A 12,582-nucleotide genomic window follows, 5' to 3' on the forward strand; every position below is an offset into this window, starting at 1 on the left:
ATTTGAGATGACTAGTCACATTTTCTGAAGCTCAGCAAATGCTATCAGAGGTAAAAAAGGGTTAGATAAAATATTTTAGTCTTAATGTTCAAAAGTTAGTTTTCTGAAAGAGAACTGGCAATGGTCAAATAGTTCTGAGTTTAGTCTCAAGTGTAGAAGACAGAATGTCATTCAGCTAATTTTGTCTACAGGAACAGTAAAATTACCTTAAGTGTGTAAAGAGGCCTGACTTTTTTGTTTGGTAAACTTCATACATGGGGGGGGGAACCTTGTATTGTTTATTTAGTTTTAATTATAAATGTTTGTACACAAACTTTTTGTATTGGACCAATTCCTTCACCACCCTCTATTATGATGGGTGTGGAGAGCAGCTTAGTAAATAGAGGTCTACAGCAATTAAATTTGTGAACAGTGGCAATTAATTTGTTCTCCATGCATGATACCAGAAGTGTTTGCATGTCTGAGTGTCATGATTGCAGCATCAGATCTATAAGCAGATAGGATCAAGCCATAATCAGGTAAAAAAAAAAAAAAGTCATGGGACACTACATTTGGTTAATGTAAATTTTCACAAAGGGTTTCCAAACTGGTTTTTCCCCACATCATTTGAAGTATTGGGGATCATGCGCTGGAGTTAAAGTGGAAGAATATTGTCAACGCTTGAAAGTTTAGTGATGATTTGGGTTTCCATCAGCTTAATTGATACTGGAAAACAAAGTCACAAATCCTTTTATGGAAAGTTAAACAGTCATAGGTTGATTTAATACAAAGCAAAGACTAAACAGGCATAATTGTGCTGATGGTACATGGGATATTGATAACACCAATGGGGAAACAAAAAAAAAAAAAAAAAAAAAACCAATTACCTACTCAAACCAGTTCTCCTAGTCTTTCTAGTAATGGAGAACAGTCACATGAAAAACACGAAGCCAAACAGAGTAAAGGAATGGCCCGTTTTATTGAAATCCAGTCTTTTTCTGCCCTTGAACCATGATGGGACCAAAGGTGGTCTTCCCTTCCCACTGAGGACCTAGAAAAGAACAAAGTTAAGAAACTCCTTTTAGGGACCTTAGAAATGCATTCTACCAACCTCCATAGCCAGCAGGGGCACTCAAACTGTCTGCTCCACACGTCAAGTCACAACAGCCACAGACTTGGTCATTGCCATCAGCAGCAAACCACCTGCAATTTAGATGGTCAGACACTGCACCTTCAGCTTAAGCACACTCAACATGGCAAGCTTACCCATTGGAATAGAAGGAACAAGACTTGTGCTGGGCATCAGTGGGTGTGGAGGCAAGAGTGGCCTTCAGAATGCATGTGATGTAGATCTGCAAGGGCAACAGAAGTCACAAAACTGATTGCAAGAGTGAATCAACTCATGATCCACATTTCTACATACAGAGGGATGGTCTCCTTGCTGGAACAGGAAGGCTTCAAGCTGGAACTGCAGTTGGTCAGTCTGAGTTTGAGGCAGGAAGTAGGAGCTGGAACCTGTAGACTTGCCATCCACAAAGCACCTGAAAACAGATGGTGGCATTACCAAGAGCAATTTGTAGGGGTATCAAGTAGTCCACAACTGGTGGTTGTCTTGGACGTCACTGCATTAATTGGGTTTGTTTGGAGTCCCACAGAAAGACAGTCACCTAAACCCCAACACTTGATGCAACCCTACACCAAACATTCAATAATCCAAAAACTCTTGCTGCCAGGCATTACCTCCTGGACCTAGCTGGAGGTCAACTATTGCAGAACAAATCTTACCCATGATTCTCAATAAAGGAATATCTGGGCTGAGCTTGCACATCAGGCAATGGAGTGGCCACACAACTGTCCACAACAACACATAGAGGACCATGATTGAACAGATTCACGGAGGCTTCAAATTTAATAATGTCACCCAGGAAATACAAGTTGGAAGGCCTCTGGAAGGACCAGTCATCTGCAAGAGAAACCACATGTCAGATACAGCCAGTCACAAAACTGAATTTGGATTCAATACAAACCAGTCATGAGCTTCAAGGAGAAAACCAAGACTTCTTCCCCAGCCGCCACTGAAGCAAAAGGGACCCACGCAGGCATCAAGACATTACTGCTCACATTCTGAAACCTGCAGTTTAAGATAAGGAGAGCAGTGCTTCAGGCAAAAACTGCCAAATGTTTAGGGTGGTTGCCAGGGCATGCCATGTGGTTAAGGTGATAAGCTTGTGCAATTTCCAGCAAGCTAAGGCACAAACCTATGCTAGAATTATTGCAAAACTGCAGATTTAAAACAATTCCAGCAAACATTCAGTTTACCTTTCCTCAGTCAAGTTAAAGCTGTACTCATGACTGAAAGAGTCCCAGGGATAACATGGCTGCCAAATGGTGTTGTGTACTCAGCTAAAAAGTAGCCATGCTTGCATGTGGATTAGCCACTTCAGAGAAATAACTGACTTGAGCCTCTGCATTTATAAAGAAATGGTCAATGGTTCACTCTCAGTCTCAATGAGAGTTACCATCTACATTTGGTTAGCAGCTAGTAGTGAAGCCAAATATTTTAAGGGCAACTCATAGGAAGGCTACTTGCTGTTAGCTTGTAGGCTTCAAAGTTACATTGCAAGTGTCACCAGCTCTGCTGCCAAATGAACAGACTTGCATTGAAGGCAAGTAGTCAAGGAACAGGTTTTACACCAAGTTCCATGCTTAATGATGGGTCTAACAAAGCCAAGAAGTACAAGCTATAGTAATACTCCCCTTAGAAATCACCATGACTTGGAGCTGAATGTTACAAGATCACTTGCCTTGAATAATGGCACTGAATGCCAATGTTGGCACTATTAGCCCTGTGAATCGGAGTTCCAGCAAATGGCTCAGGGGTGTATGTAAGGGCAAAGATGTAGACGAGCTCATCTTCAGTCAGCTGTAAAAACGACTGGTGGTTACAGATGTTCACACTCAGCTACAGCAGACAAGTGTACGGAGTTCTCACCATCAGCACACTGTTGCAGTCCTGTAGCTCATATTCAAAGATGAGAACCTTCGAATCGGAATCCTCACCAACTGCAGAACAGCCTCCCAAAGTAAGGCCGGATGGCTGGATCAAGAGACCATTACCAAACAAGTCTCGCTTTGCTTCTACAAGTACTGCTCTCTCCCCACATCGAACAGCTACACTGCTAGGAGTAATGGGCTGCCTCAACTGAAAATCCACTGCCAACTCACTCAGTACTTCAGGAACAATGGGGTATCTCCAGTCCAATGGCTTCACTGGACCTTGCAGTAGCTGCTTGGTCTGGACACCAAGGGGCTCTTGCACAAGCCCTCTGGAATCACCACTCAAAGCACTCTGATATGGAGCAGCCATCTGTTGATGATTCCAAAGACCAGCAGGTGAAAAGACAGGACCTCTGGATGAAGACACCACAGAAGCCAAATCTGATTTGGGATCTTTAAATCGTCCCAAATTCTCCCATGCTCCACAGAGCCCAAAAACAGCACACATGAGAACCACCACTGTACATTGACTAAGCTCCATTTTGACAAACATACACACAATGCCACAGTACACACCACTGCTAGCTTGGGCCATTAAATACAGCTTTGAATTAAGGTGTCTCCTCCCCTTTCAGCTTAATTCATTAACTTAATTCTACCCTGGACCTGCAGAGTTCAAGTGTTAACAAATGACAATATAGAGAGGCCATAACCTATATCCCAATCAGGCTGGAGATGAAGCTACATATATGCAGCTGGCATATTAACTGTTTGAGAGCTTTATAAATTTAGTATGAGAGGCTTTATTTGGATTAAAATAGAAAGAGAGTAAGCAGGTTAAACCATAACAATTATTATAAATCAGGATGCTGAAAATGTGTGGAGCTTAGCAGTCCAGAAACTGTCTCTACTTGGTCAGGTACTAAGTCATAAATCTTACAATTCTTGTATTTTCAATTAAATGTGCAATAAAGTTATGATGCAGTGGAACTGTCAGTTTCATAACATTTGAAATGAATGATTTTCATATTAAATGATCCACAACAAAAAATGATAATTCCCAGAATAGTGTCAGTTCTAACCCTCTGTGGCTCTGTGTGTGTACATTTAAATTATAAGTAATACAAAAGTCAAACACACAACATCTTGTTACCATATATTTTTGACATATAGCATTGTATTCTTTGAAGTGTCTTGGAGTACCATGTTAATACCATGGCACATACAGGTGCATCTCAATAAATTAGAATGTCGTGGAAAAGTTCATTTATTTCAGTGAAACTCGTGTATTAAATAAATTCAATGCACACAGACTGAAGTAGTTTAAGTCTTTGGTTCTTTTAATTGTGATGATTTTGGCTCACATTTAACAAAAACCCACCAATTCACTATCTCAAAAAATTAGAATACATCATAAGACCCATAAAAAAAAAAAAAAACATTTTTAGTGAATTGTTGGCCTTCTGGAAAGTATGTTCATTTACTGTATATGTACTCAATACTTGGTAGGGGCTCCTTTTGCTTTAATTACTGCCTCAATTCGGCGTGGCATGGAGGTGATCAGTTTGTGGCACTGCTGAGGTGGTATGGAAGCCCAGGTTTCTTTGGCAGTGGCCTTCAGCTCATCTGCATTTTTTGGTCTCTTGTTTCTCATTTTCCTCTTGACAATACCCCATAGATTCTCTATGGGGTTCAGGTCTGGTGAGTTTGCTGGCCAGTCAAGCACACCAACACCATGGTCATTCAACCAACTTTTGGTGCTTTTGGCAGTGTGGGCAGGTGCCAAATCCTGCTGGAAAATGAAATCAGCATCTTTAAAAAGCTGGTCAGCAGAAGGAAGCATGAAGTGCTCCAAAATTTCTTGGTAAACAGGTGCAGTGACTTTGGTTTTCAAAAAACACAATGGACCAACACCAGCAGATGACATTGCACCACAAATCATCACAGACTGTGGAAACTTAACACTGGACTTCAAGCAACTTGGGCTATGAGCTTCTCCACCCTTCCTCCAGACTCTTGGACCTTGGTTTCCAAATGAAATACAAAACTTGCTCTCATCTGAAAAGAGGACTTTGGACCACTGGGCAACAGTCCAGTTTTTCTTCTCCTTAGCCCAGGTAAGACGCCTCTGACGTTGTCTGTGGTTCAGGAGTGGCTTAACAAGAGGAATACGACAACTGTAGCCAAATTCCTTGACATGTCTGTGTCTTGATGCCTTGACCCCAGCCTCAGTCCATTCCTTGTGAAGTTCACCCAAATTCTTGTATTGATTTTGCTTGACAATCATAAGGCTGCGGTTCTCTCGGTTGGTTGTGCATCTTTTTCTTCCACACTTTTTCCTTCCACTCAACTTTCTGTTAACATGCTTGGATACAGCACTCTGTGAACAGCCAACTTCTTTGGCAATGAATGTTTGTGGCTTACCCTCCTTGTGAAGGGTGTCAATGATTGTCTTCTGGACAACTGTCAGATCAGCAGTCTTCCCCATGATTGTGTAGCCTAGTGAACCAAACTGAGAGACCATTTTGAAGGCTCAGGAAACCTTTGCAGTTGTTTTGAGTTGATTAGCTGATTGGCATGTCACCATATTCTAATTTTTTGAGATGGTGAATTGGTGGGTTTTTGTTAAATGTGAGCCAAAATCATCACAATTAAAAGAACCAAAGACTTAAACTACTTCAGTCTGTGTGCATTGAATTGATTTAATACACGAGTTTCACTGAAATAAATGAACTTTTCCACGACATTCTAATTTATTGAGATGCACCTGTATATGATTCATGGTGTTGGGGAGGGCATTGCCCCCCTTAGATTTTCTCAAACAGCTTAGACAGACACACTGCACTTTTTGCATAGTGGTGTCACTTATATGTGGAATCCAATTTCAAATTTTAGCTTCCATTGTTGTGAATTTAGTGATAAAATGTGTAGCTGACATGGAAATTCTAGCACTGACAAGTTGTATCATTATTATGCATGCAATTTGACATCATATGGATACAAAAGTCTAAATAACTACAAATTTTAAGAAGATAAAATGAGCTAAAATTGAAAAAAATAAAAATAAATAGATTATATGAAAACACACTTTTACAAAGTACTGCCACGGTCCTGTTTTTTAAGGCATGTTTGTCAATGCATCCGTTTGGACAACACAATTGCATTCTTTCAAGAAAAACAACAAAAAGAAAGAGACAATGCATTGCTTTAGCAATTTAAAATATTTTTTTTCTGAATGAAAAATAAAGTTGTTTACAATGGGATATAATTTAGCACTGATAGCTGTACATTATCAGAAAACATCTTATTACTATAATAGAGTAAGTAAAATCATCCTATTTGGAATTACAACTTGTCGGTTCATTGTTCATTGTGCAGAAATTAACGCTAACAATAAAATCAAAGTAATTTAACAATTTAAATTTGCAATTGTCATTTTTCATAATATTTTGAGAATAAAGTAAAAATAATAAGAAAGTCAAAGCATTATGAGATTAAAGTCATAATATTTTGAGAATAAATCAAAAGGAAAGTAACATCAAAGTGATGTGGTGGACAAGAGCAAAGTGGAGCATCTGGGTCATTACATACAACACCAGCGAGATAACTTGGCTACACAACCGAGCTGAATTTGTGGGAAGTTTTTGCAAGCTCTCTGTTCATCATGAATGAGGTGTGCATTAGTACATGAGTTTTCCACATGTGGGCGCCTGTTAAGGGAGGCGCGAGATATAGGCTCGCACTCAAGTGAAGCGAAGAATAATTGGAACTGCTGTGAATTATATAAGTCCATATCAAGACATTGTATGTGGTAACGTCCCCTCAGTTACAGTGTTGTTTAGAGACGAAAACCCCAATAACAACGCAGAGCGGGACTGCTTGAATCTGTCTGGTTCTTTCTCCTGAATAAATTAAATTTCCTACATAACCGCTGCAGTGTCCGGATACTAATAACTCTGTGCTGATGAGCCAAAAGATCAAGGATTTCTTTATTGCAAAATCCAATCCTAAAGTATGATTTAACTACGTCCTCCACATCCATCTCTTACATTAACGAAGCTGCCGGCTCGGTGTCCATTCTATCATTGTGAAAATGACGCTCTGTTTAGACTAATATTGAGATATTTTTTCTAATATTTCTACTTTATTCTCTCAATGCTACAACTTTATTCTAATAATTTGTACTTTACTCTCAAAATATTATTACTATAATCTAAAAATGCTACAACTATATTCTTGTAATTTTTACTTTATTCACAAAATATTACGACTTTATCAAAATCGTAAATATTTAACATGGCAATAAAACGGCATCGTGGGATCACCGAGTAAAGTTAAAAATAACGTCATTTTTTATAAACACATCTCGAAACACCTGCGTTGGGTTTCATGACTGCTATTAAACATGATTCCAGGCTGTTTTTAACAAAGCACAGTTTCAAAGCTTGATTAACAGTAAGACCCTTTCCCTTTTGCTCTGGTGTGCAGACTTAAGTACCAAAATTAGATAAGTTAAATGTCATTTGATTATAAACCATTTAAAAATCAAGGCACCCCAAAGAGGCCATTTAAATGCAGCAATTTAACGCCACGCACATGACATGGAAATGTGAATCAGCCCGGGCAGAGCGCATATACAGGCAGTCATTTTTGTTTGACTTATTGTAAGATTTTATCATTTTAAGACCCATGTATTATGCTATTTACGCTTATAGCTCAATGTGCTGCTATTTTGAGTTGCGTTTGCATTGCAATAAACATTCTTTATTCCCGCATACCGACTCCCGACTAAACCCGAATAACCGAACAAGTTGACTGGCGCATAGAGTAAAATCTACTTGGTGTGTGGATTGTTAAAAACAAATGAAGATTACAAATTAGGTTTTTAAAGATTATATATTTAGAAATAAGTCTTGCATAATATAACCTCAGTGCCTCTAATACACAAAAGCTGCACCCCGTGAGAGAAAACAGAAATCTCCAACACGAGGCGTAACGTTTAGTCTGATGAACTTGAGCACGAAAGTCAAAGTGCGAACTGTCAATTAATGCAAATTGAACTCACTGATTGGAATTAATTTACATTTGAAGCCAGAATTGAAGGCTGCCTTGTTGCTTTTGTACCCTGATGTAATTAACATTAAGCCTTACTTTTTTCCTCTTTTTTTTTTTTTTTTTCTCATCACAAAAAATAATTTGGGGCTATTAACAAAAGATCCAGGGGCTTCAGCTCTATCAGCCATGGTCTAGCTAAGCTGCTGGTTTTAAGTCAGTCTAAAAAAAATGTAGGAAAAAAAATAAAATTATTTCCTGCTTGTGTGAACATAGCGTGGGTGGTTCTTGTTCAGAATAAGCTGTAATGTGGACCAGACTTTATTCTGATTGTCAAAAGTCTGGCTTTGAGATGTTGAGACCTAGTATGTCTTCACAATATAACTCTATGTAGACACACTGAGTCAAGATAAACAGAACATACTCTATTCTGGCAGATAGTCTTTCTCCTCATGGAAGTTCATGAGTGTGATGAGATGTTCCTCATACTACATGATGATTTCTCATTGGCAGCGCGTGTCTCTCAGCTGTTAGAAATGTTGAAAACACACAAACAATATTTAATAAAATGGCATTTCTATGCTTCAACATCAAATCAGTACCAACCAGCATAAATCAGCAGTAACCAGCCTCAAAACGGCACCAAATCAGTATTAACCAACATCTAACCGACATAAAAATCACTAAACCAGCACTAACCTTGCATAAACCTGACTAAAACAGTGGGTACATTCTTTATGTAGTAGACTAACTACTACACGTGTAGTGTACGGTTCATACATCTACCGTTCTACAAAATATCACTGTATTTTTATTAGTATTATGAAGTGCTTCCTTCTTGAACATCTGAAACTTTTCTTTTTTTACTTTACAATCACAGATAAAACATCAAGTTTGTTCGAGGTTTCTGTGTTTTGGTCGGTCAACATTTTTGTTTTTTCCATTTTATAACACCTCAGACATTAAAAGAGTGGAATGAGTAGTCAGAATGACTACCGACAGAATTTGTGTCATGTTGATTATCATTTATTTTTATTTCGACTCCTCTCCACTTTTATTTTAAAAGTAAATATCAAGGTTTACAGTGAGGTACTTGTAACGGAAGTGAATGGGGGCAATTTTTGTAGGGTTTAAAGGCAGAAATGTGAAGCTAATAATTTTAAAAACACTTAAAGGAATAGTTCACCCAAAAATGAAAATTCTCATGATTTACTCATCCTCCTGGCATCCCAGATGTGTATGACTTTCTTCTGCAGAACACAAATGAAGATTTTAAGAATATCTCCACTCTAGGAGTCCTGGGTAGCTCAGCAAGTATTGACGCTGACTACCACCCCTGGAGTCGCAAGTTCAAATCCCGGGCATGCAGAGTGACTACAGCCAGGTCTCCTAAGCAACCAAATTGGCCCAGTTGCGAGAGAGGGTAGAGTCACATGGGGTAACCTCCTCGTGGTCGCTATAATGTGGTTCTTGCTCTCGGTGGGGCACATGGTGAGTTGTGTGTGGATGCCGCAGGGAATAGCGTGAGCCTTCACACGAGCTACGTCTCTGCAGTAATGTGCTCAACAAGCCACGTGATAAAATGCACGGATTGACGGTCTCAGACACGGAAGCAACTGAGATTAGTCATCTGCCACCCGGATTGAGGAGAGTCACTACACAACCACGAGGACTTAGAGCGCATTGGGAATTGGGCATTCCAAATTGGGAAGAAAAAAATTAATAAATCTCAGCTCTTTAGATCCATACAATGCAAGTGAAGGGTGCCAACATTTTGAAGATCCAAAATCCACAAAAAGAGCATAAAAGTAATCCAGTGGTTAAACTGATATCTTCAGAAGTGGTATGATAGGTGGAGAGAAACAGATCAATATTTAAGTCCTTTTTTTAATCATAAATTATCCTCCCTGCCCAGTAGGGGGCATAATGCACAGAATGTAAATCACCAAAAAACAGGAGTCAGTGAAAGTACAATAATCAAATAAACTGTACTAAACAAAGACAGAAATAAACTCAGAAACGTCCTCTCATTTTCAACTGCTTTTATTTTCAGCAAACTTAACATGTGTAAATATTTGTATGAATATAAAAAGATTCAACAGCTAAGACATAAACTGAACAAGTTTCACAGACATGTGAAAAGTAACAGTCAGTATCTGGTGTGGCCACCAGCTGCATTAAGTACTGCAGTGCATCTCCTCCTCATGGACTGCACCAGATTTGCCAGTTCTTGTTGTGAGATGTTAATCTTCCACCAAGGCACTTGCAAGTTCCCGGACATTTCTGGGGGGATTGGCCCTAGCCCTCACCCTCCGATCCAACAGGTCCCAGACGTGCTCAATGGGATTGAGGTCCTGGCTCTTTGCTGGCCATGGCAGAACACTGACATTCCTGTCTTGCAGGAAATCATGCACAGAACGAGCAGTATGGCTGGTGGCATTGTCATGCTGGAGGGTCATGTCAGGATGAGCCTGCAGGAAGGGTACCACATGAGGGAGGAGGATGTCTTCCCTGTAATGCACAGTGTTGAGATTGCCTGCAATGACAACAAGCTTAGTCCAATGATGCTGTGTCACACCGCCCCAGACCATGACAGACCCTCCACCTCCAAACCAATCCCTCTCCAGAGTACAGGCCTTGGTGTAACGCTCATTCCGTTAGTCCGACCATCACCCCTGGCGAGACAAAACCATGACTCGTCAGTGAAGAGCACTTTTTGCCAGTCCTGTCTGGTCCAGCTAAGGTGGGTCTGTGCCCATAGGCAAAGTTGTTGCCAGTGATGTCTGGTAAGGACCTGCCTAACAACAGGCATACAAGCCCTCAGTCCAGCCTCTCTCAGCCTATTGCGGACAGTCCGAGAACTGGAGGGATTGTGCATTCCTGGTGTATCTTGGGCTGTCGCACAGGTGTGATATTCAGATGTACCGATCTTGCGCAGGTGTTGTTACACGTGGTCTGCCACTGCGAGGACGATCAGCTGTCCTTCCTGTCTCCCTGTAGCGCTGTTTTAGGCATCTCACAGTATGGACATTGCAATTTATTGCCTTGGCCACATCTGCAGTCCTCATGCCTCCATGCAGCATGTCTAAGGCACGTTCACGCAGATGAGCAGGGGCCCTGGGCATCTTTATTTTGGTGTTTTTCAGAGTCAGTAGAAAGGTCTCTTTAGTGTCCTAAGTTTTTAGGACTGTGACCTTAATTGCCTTCCGTCTGTAAGCTGTTAGTGTCTTAACGACTGTTCCACAGGTGCATGTTCATTTATTGTTTATGGTTCATTGAACAAGCATGGAAAACATTGTTTAAACCCTGTACAATAAAGATCTGTAAAATTATTTGGACTTTCACAAATTTCTTTAAAATACAGTGTCCTGAAAAAGGGACGTTTCTTTTTTGCTGATTTTACATGGTGAAACTGCAGTGCAGGAATGGAAGTCTCTGAGAAATATGGTACAGACACACCCTACATGACATTAAACCAGCCAAATAAGGGTTTGACCTGAAGTGTGGTCTTTGGCTACACTATAACCCAACAGACCATTTTAAACATGTTTCAGGTATAAAAAAGGAGACCTTTTGGAAAGACTTGAAGCAATGATAAAAAACCTGACACTTGTGTAGGAAAGTTTGACATCAATAAACTAAAGGACAAGTCAGAGATGTAAAATGTCATGTTTTCCATTGACAGAACTTATGAGTCAAGATTCTTGCTTGCACACTTAAGCATAATATCTGCACCACCAAATGGAATTGCAAAATTAACACCTTTCCCTTGCATTGGTTAGGATTAGGGATGGGTTACGGCATCTGCTGCCTGCCAGGAACAAACCCAGACACCTTTACAATGGGCAGATGTGATTCCAAATGCCAGGATCTTAATGCATTTTTCAAAGACTCAAACTACATTAAAAGACAATGAACTAACCTCGCACACTTGAGACGTTATTTGTAGGTGCGTCAGACACAAGCTCTAGCAAAGTCAATAAAACATATCCCACACACAATCCTGGCTTGCAAAGAGTATCAATTTATTAAGCAACATTGGTCACTCAACCTTTGTCACGCATTTTGCCTGCCAAAGGTTGTGACCAAAACATTGCAAGCTTTAACAGTTTGATGTGACATAACCAAATGAATTTGATTACATTTTTAATCAGTTGACAGCCCTAGTTCAACACTGTTAGTCCATCTTAATATGCAGAGACACTAGCCTAGTTTCCATCCACTTTTCGTGCTATTTTGTTATCAACAATGTGAAAATGCGTAAAACAAATTTTGCGAAATTTGCCATCTTCTGCGTGCTTCCATTCAAATGGCACGTGTGATGACATGCCTAAAAAAAAAAAAAGTCACATAAGTTTTGGTTTAGTGCAAAATAAATCTGTCCTTAAGCCGTTTCCATGCAGAAATGTGTGTTTATCACTAATTCGCCTTCCAGATGTCCCTATTTTTTTTCCTCCGAAGTTCTGGTAAAATGGGGAGATTCATTGAAATTAGCCAGCTTACTGTCATTTTAATTTCACAAATAAAAGCAATCAGAAGAGGAATTGCAATCAA

General features: G+C 39.9%; 1 protein-coding gene across 1 annotated transcript in view; it reads right to left on the reverse strand.

Moving 5' to 3' along the window:
- Nucleotides 1-956: 956 nt before the first annotated feature.
- The window catches only part of LOC127410768 (zona pellucida sperm-binding protein 3-like), a 41,241-nt gene continuing 29,615 nt past the window's right edge, over nucleotides 957-12,582 (reverse strand). Inside the window, exons 3-10 of the mRNA XM_051645983.1 lie at nucleotides 2,972-3,019; nucleotides 2,784-2,902; nucleotides 2,007-2,110; nucleotides 1,765-1,942; nucleotides 1,403-1,520; nucleotides 1,246-1,331; nucleotides 1,091-1,182; nucleotides 957-1,030 (exon numbers count right to left, since the gene is read on the reverse strand). Of these exons, the coding sequence (XP_051501943.1) occupies nucleotides 957-1,030; nucleotides 1,091-1,182; nucleotides 1,246-1,331; nucleotides 1,403-1,520; nucleotides 1,765-1,942; nucleotides 2,007-2,110; nucleotides 2,784-2,902; nucleotides 2,972-3,019 (819 nt within the window). The remainder of the gene's footprint in view (nucleotides 1,031-1,090; nucleotides 1,183-1,245; nucleotides 1,332-1,402; nucleotides 1,521-1,764; nucleotides 1,943-2,006; nucleotides 2,111-2,783; nucleotides 2,903-2,971; nucleotides 3,020-12,582) is intronic.

Source organism: Myxocyprinus asiaticus, chromosome 20, assembly GCF_019703515.2.
Source record: "Myxocyprinus asiaticus isolate MX2 ecotype Aquarium Trade chromosome 20, UBuf_Myxa_2, whole genome shotgun sequence".
In the NCBI taxonomy this organism is placed as follows: domain Eukaryota; kingdom Metazoa; phylum Chordata; class Actinopteri; order Cypriniformes; family Catostomidae; genus Myxocyprinus; species Myxocyprinus asiaticus.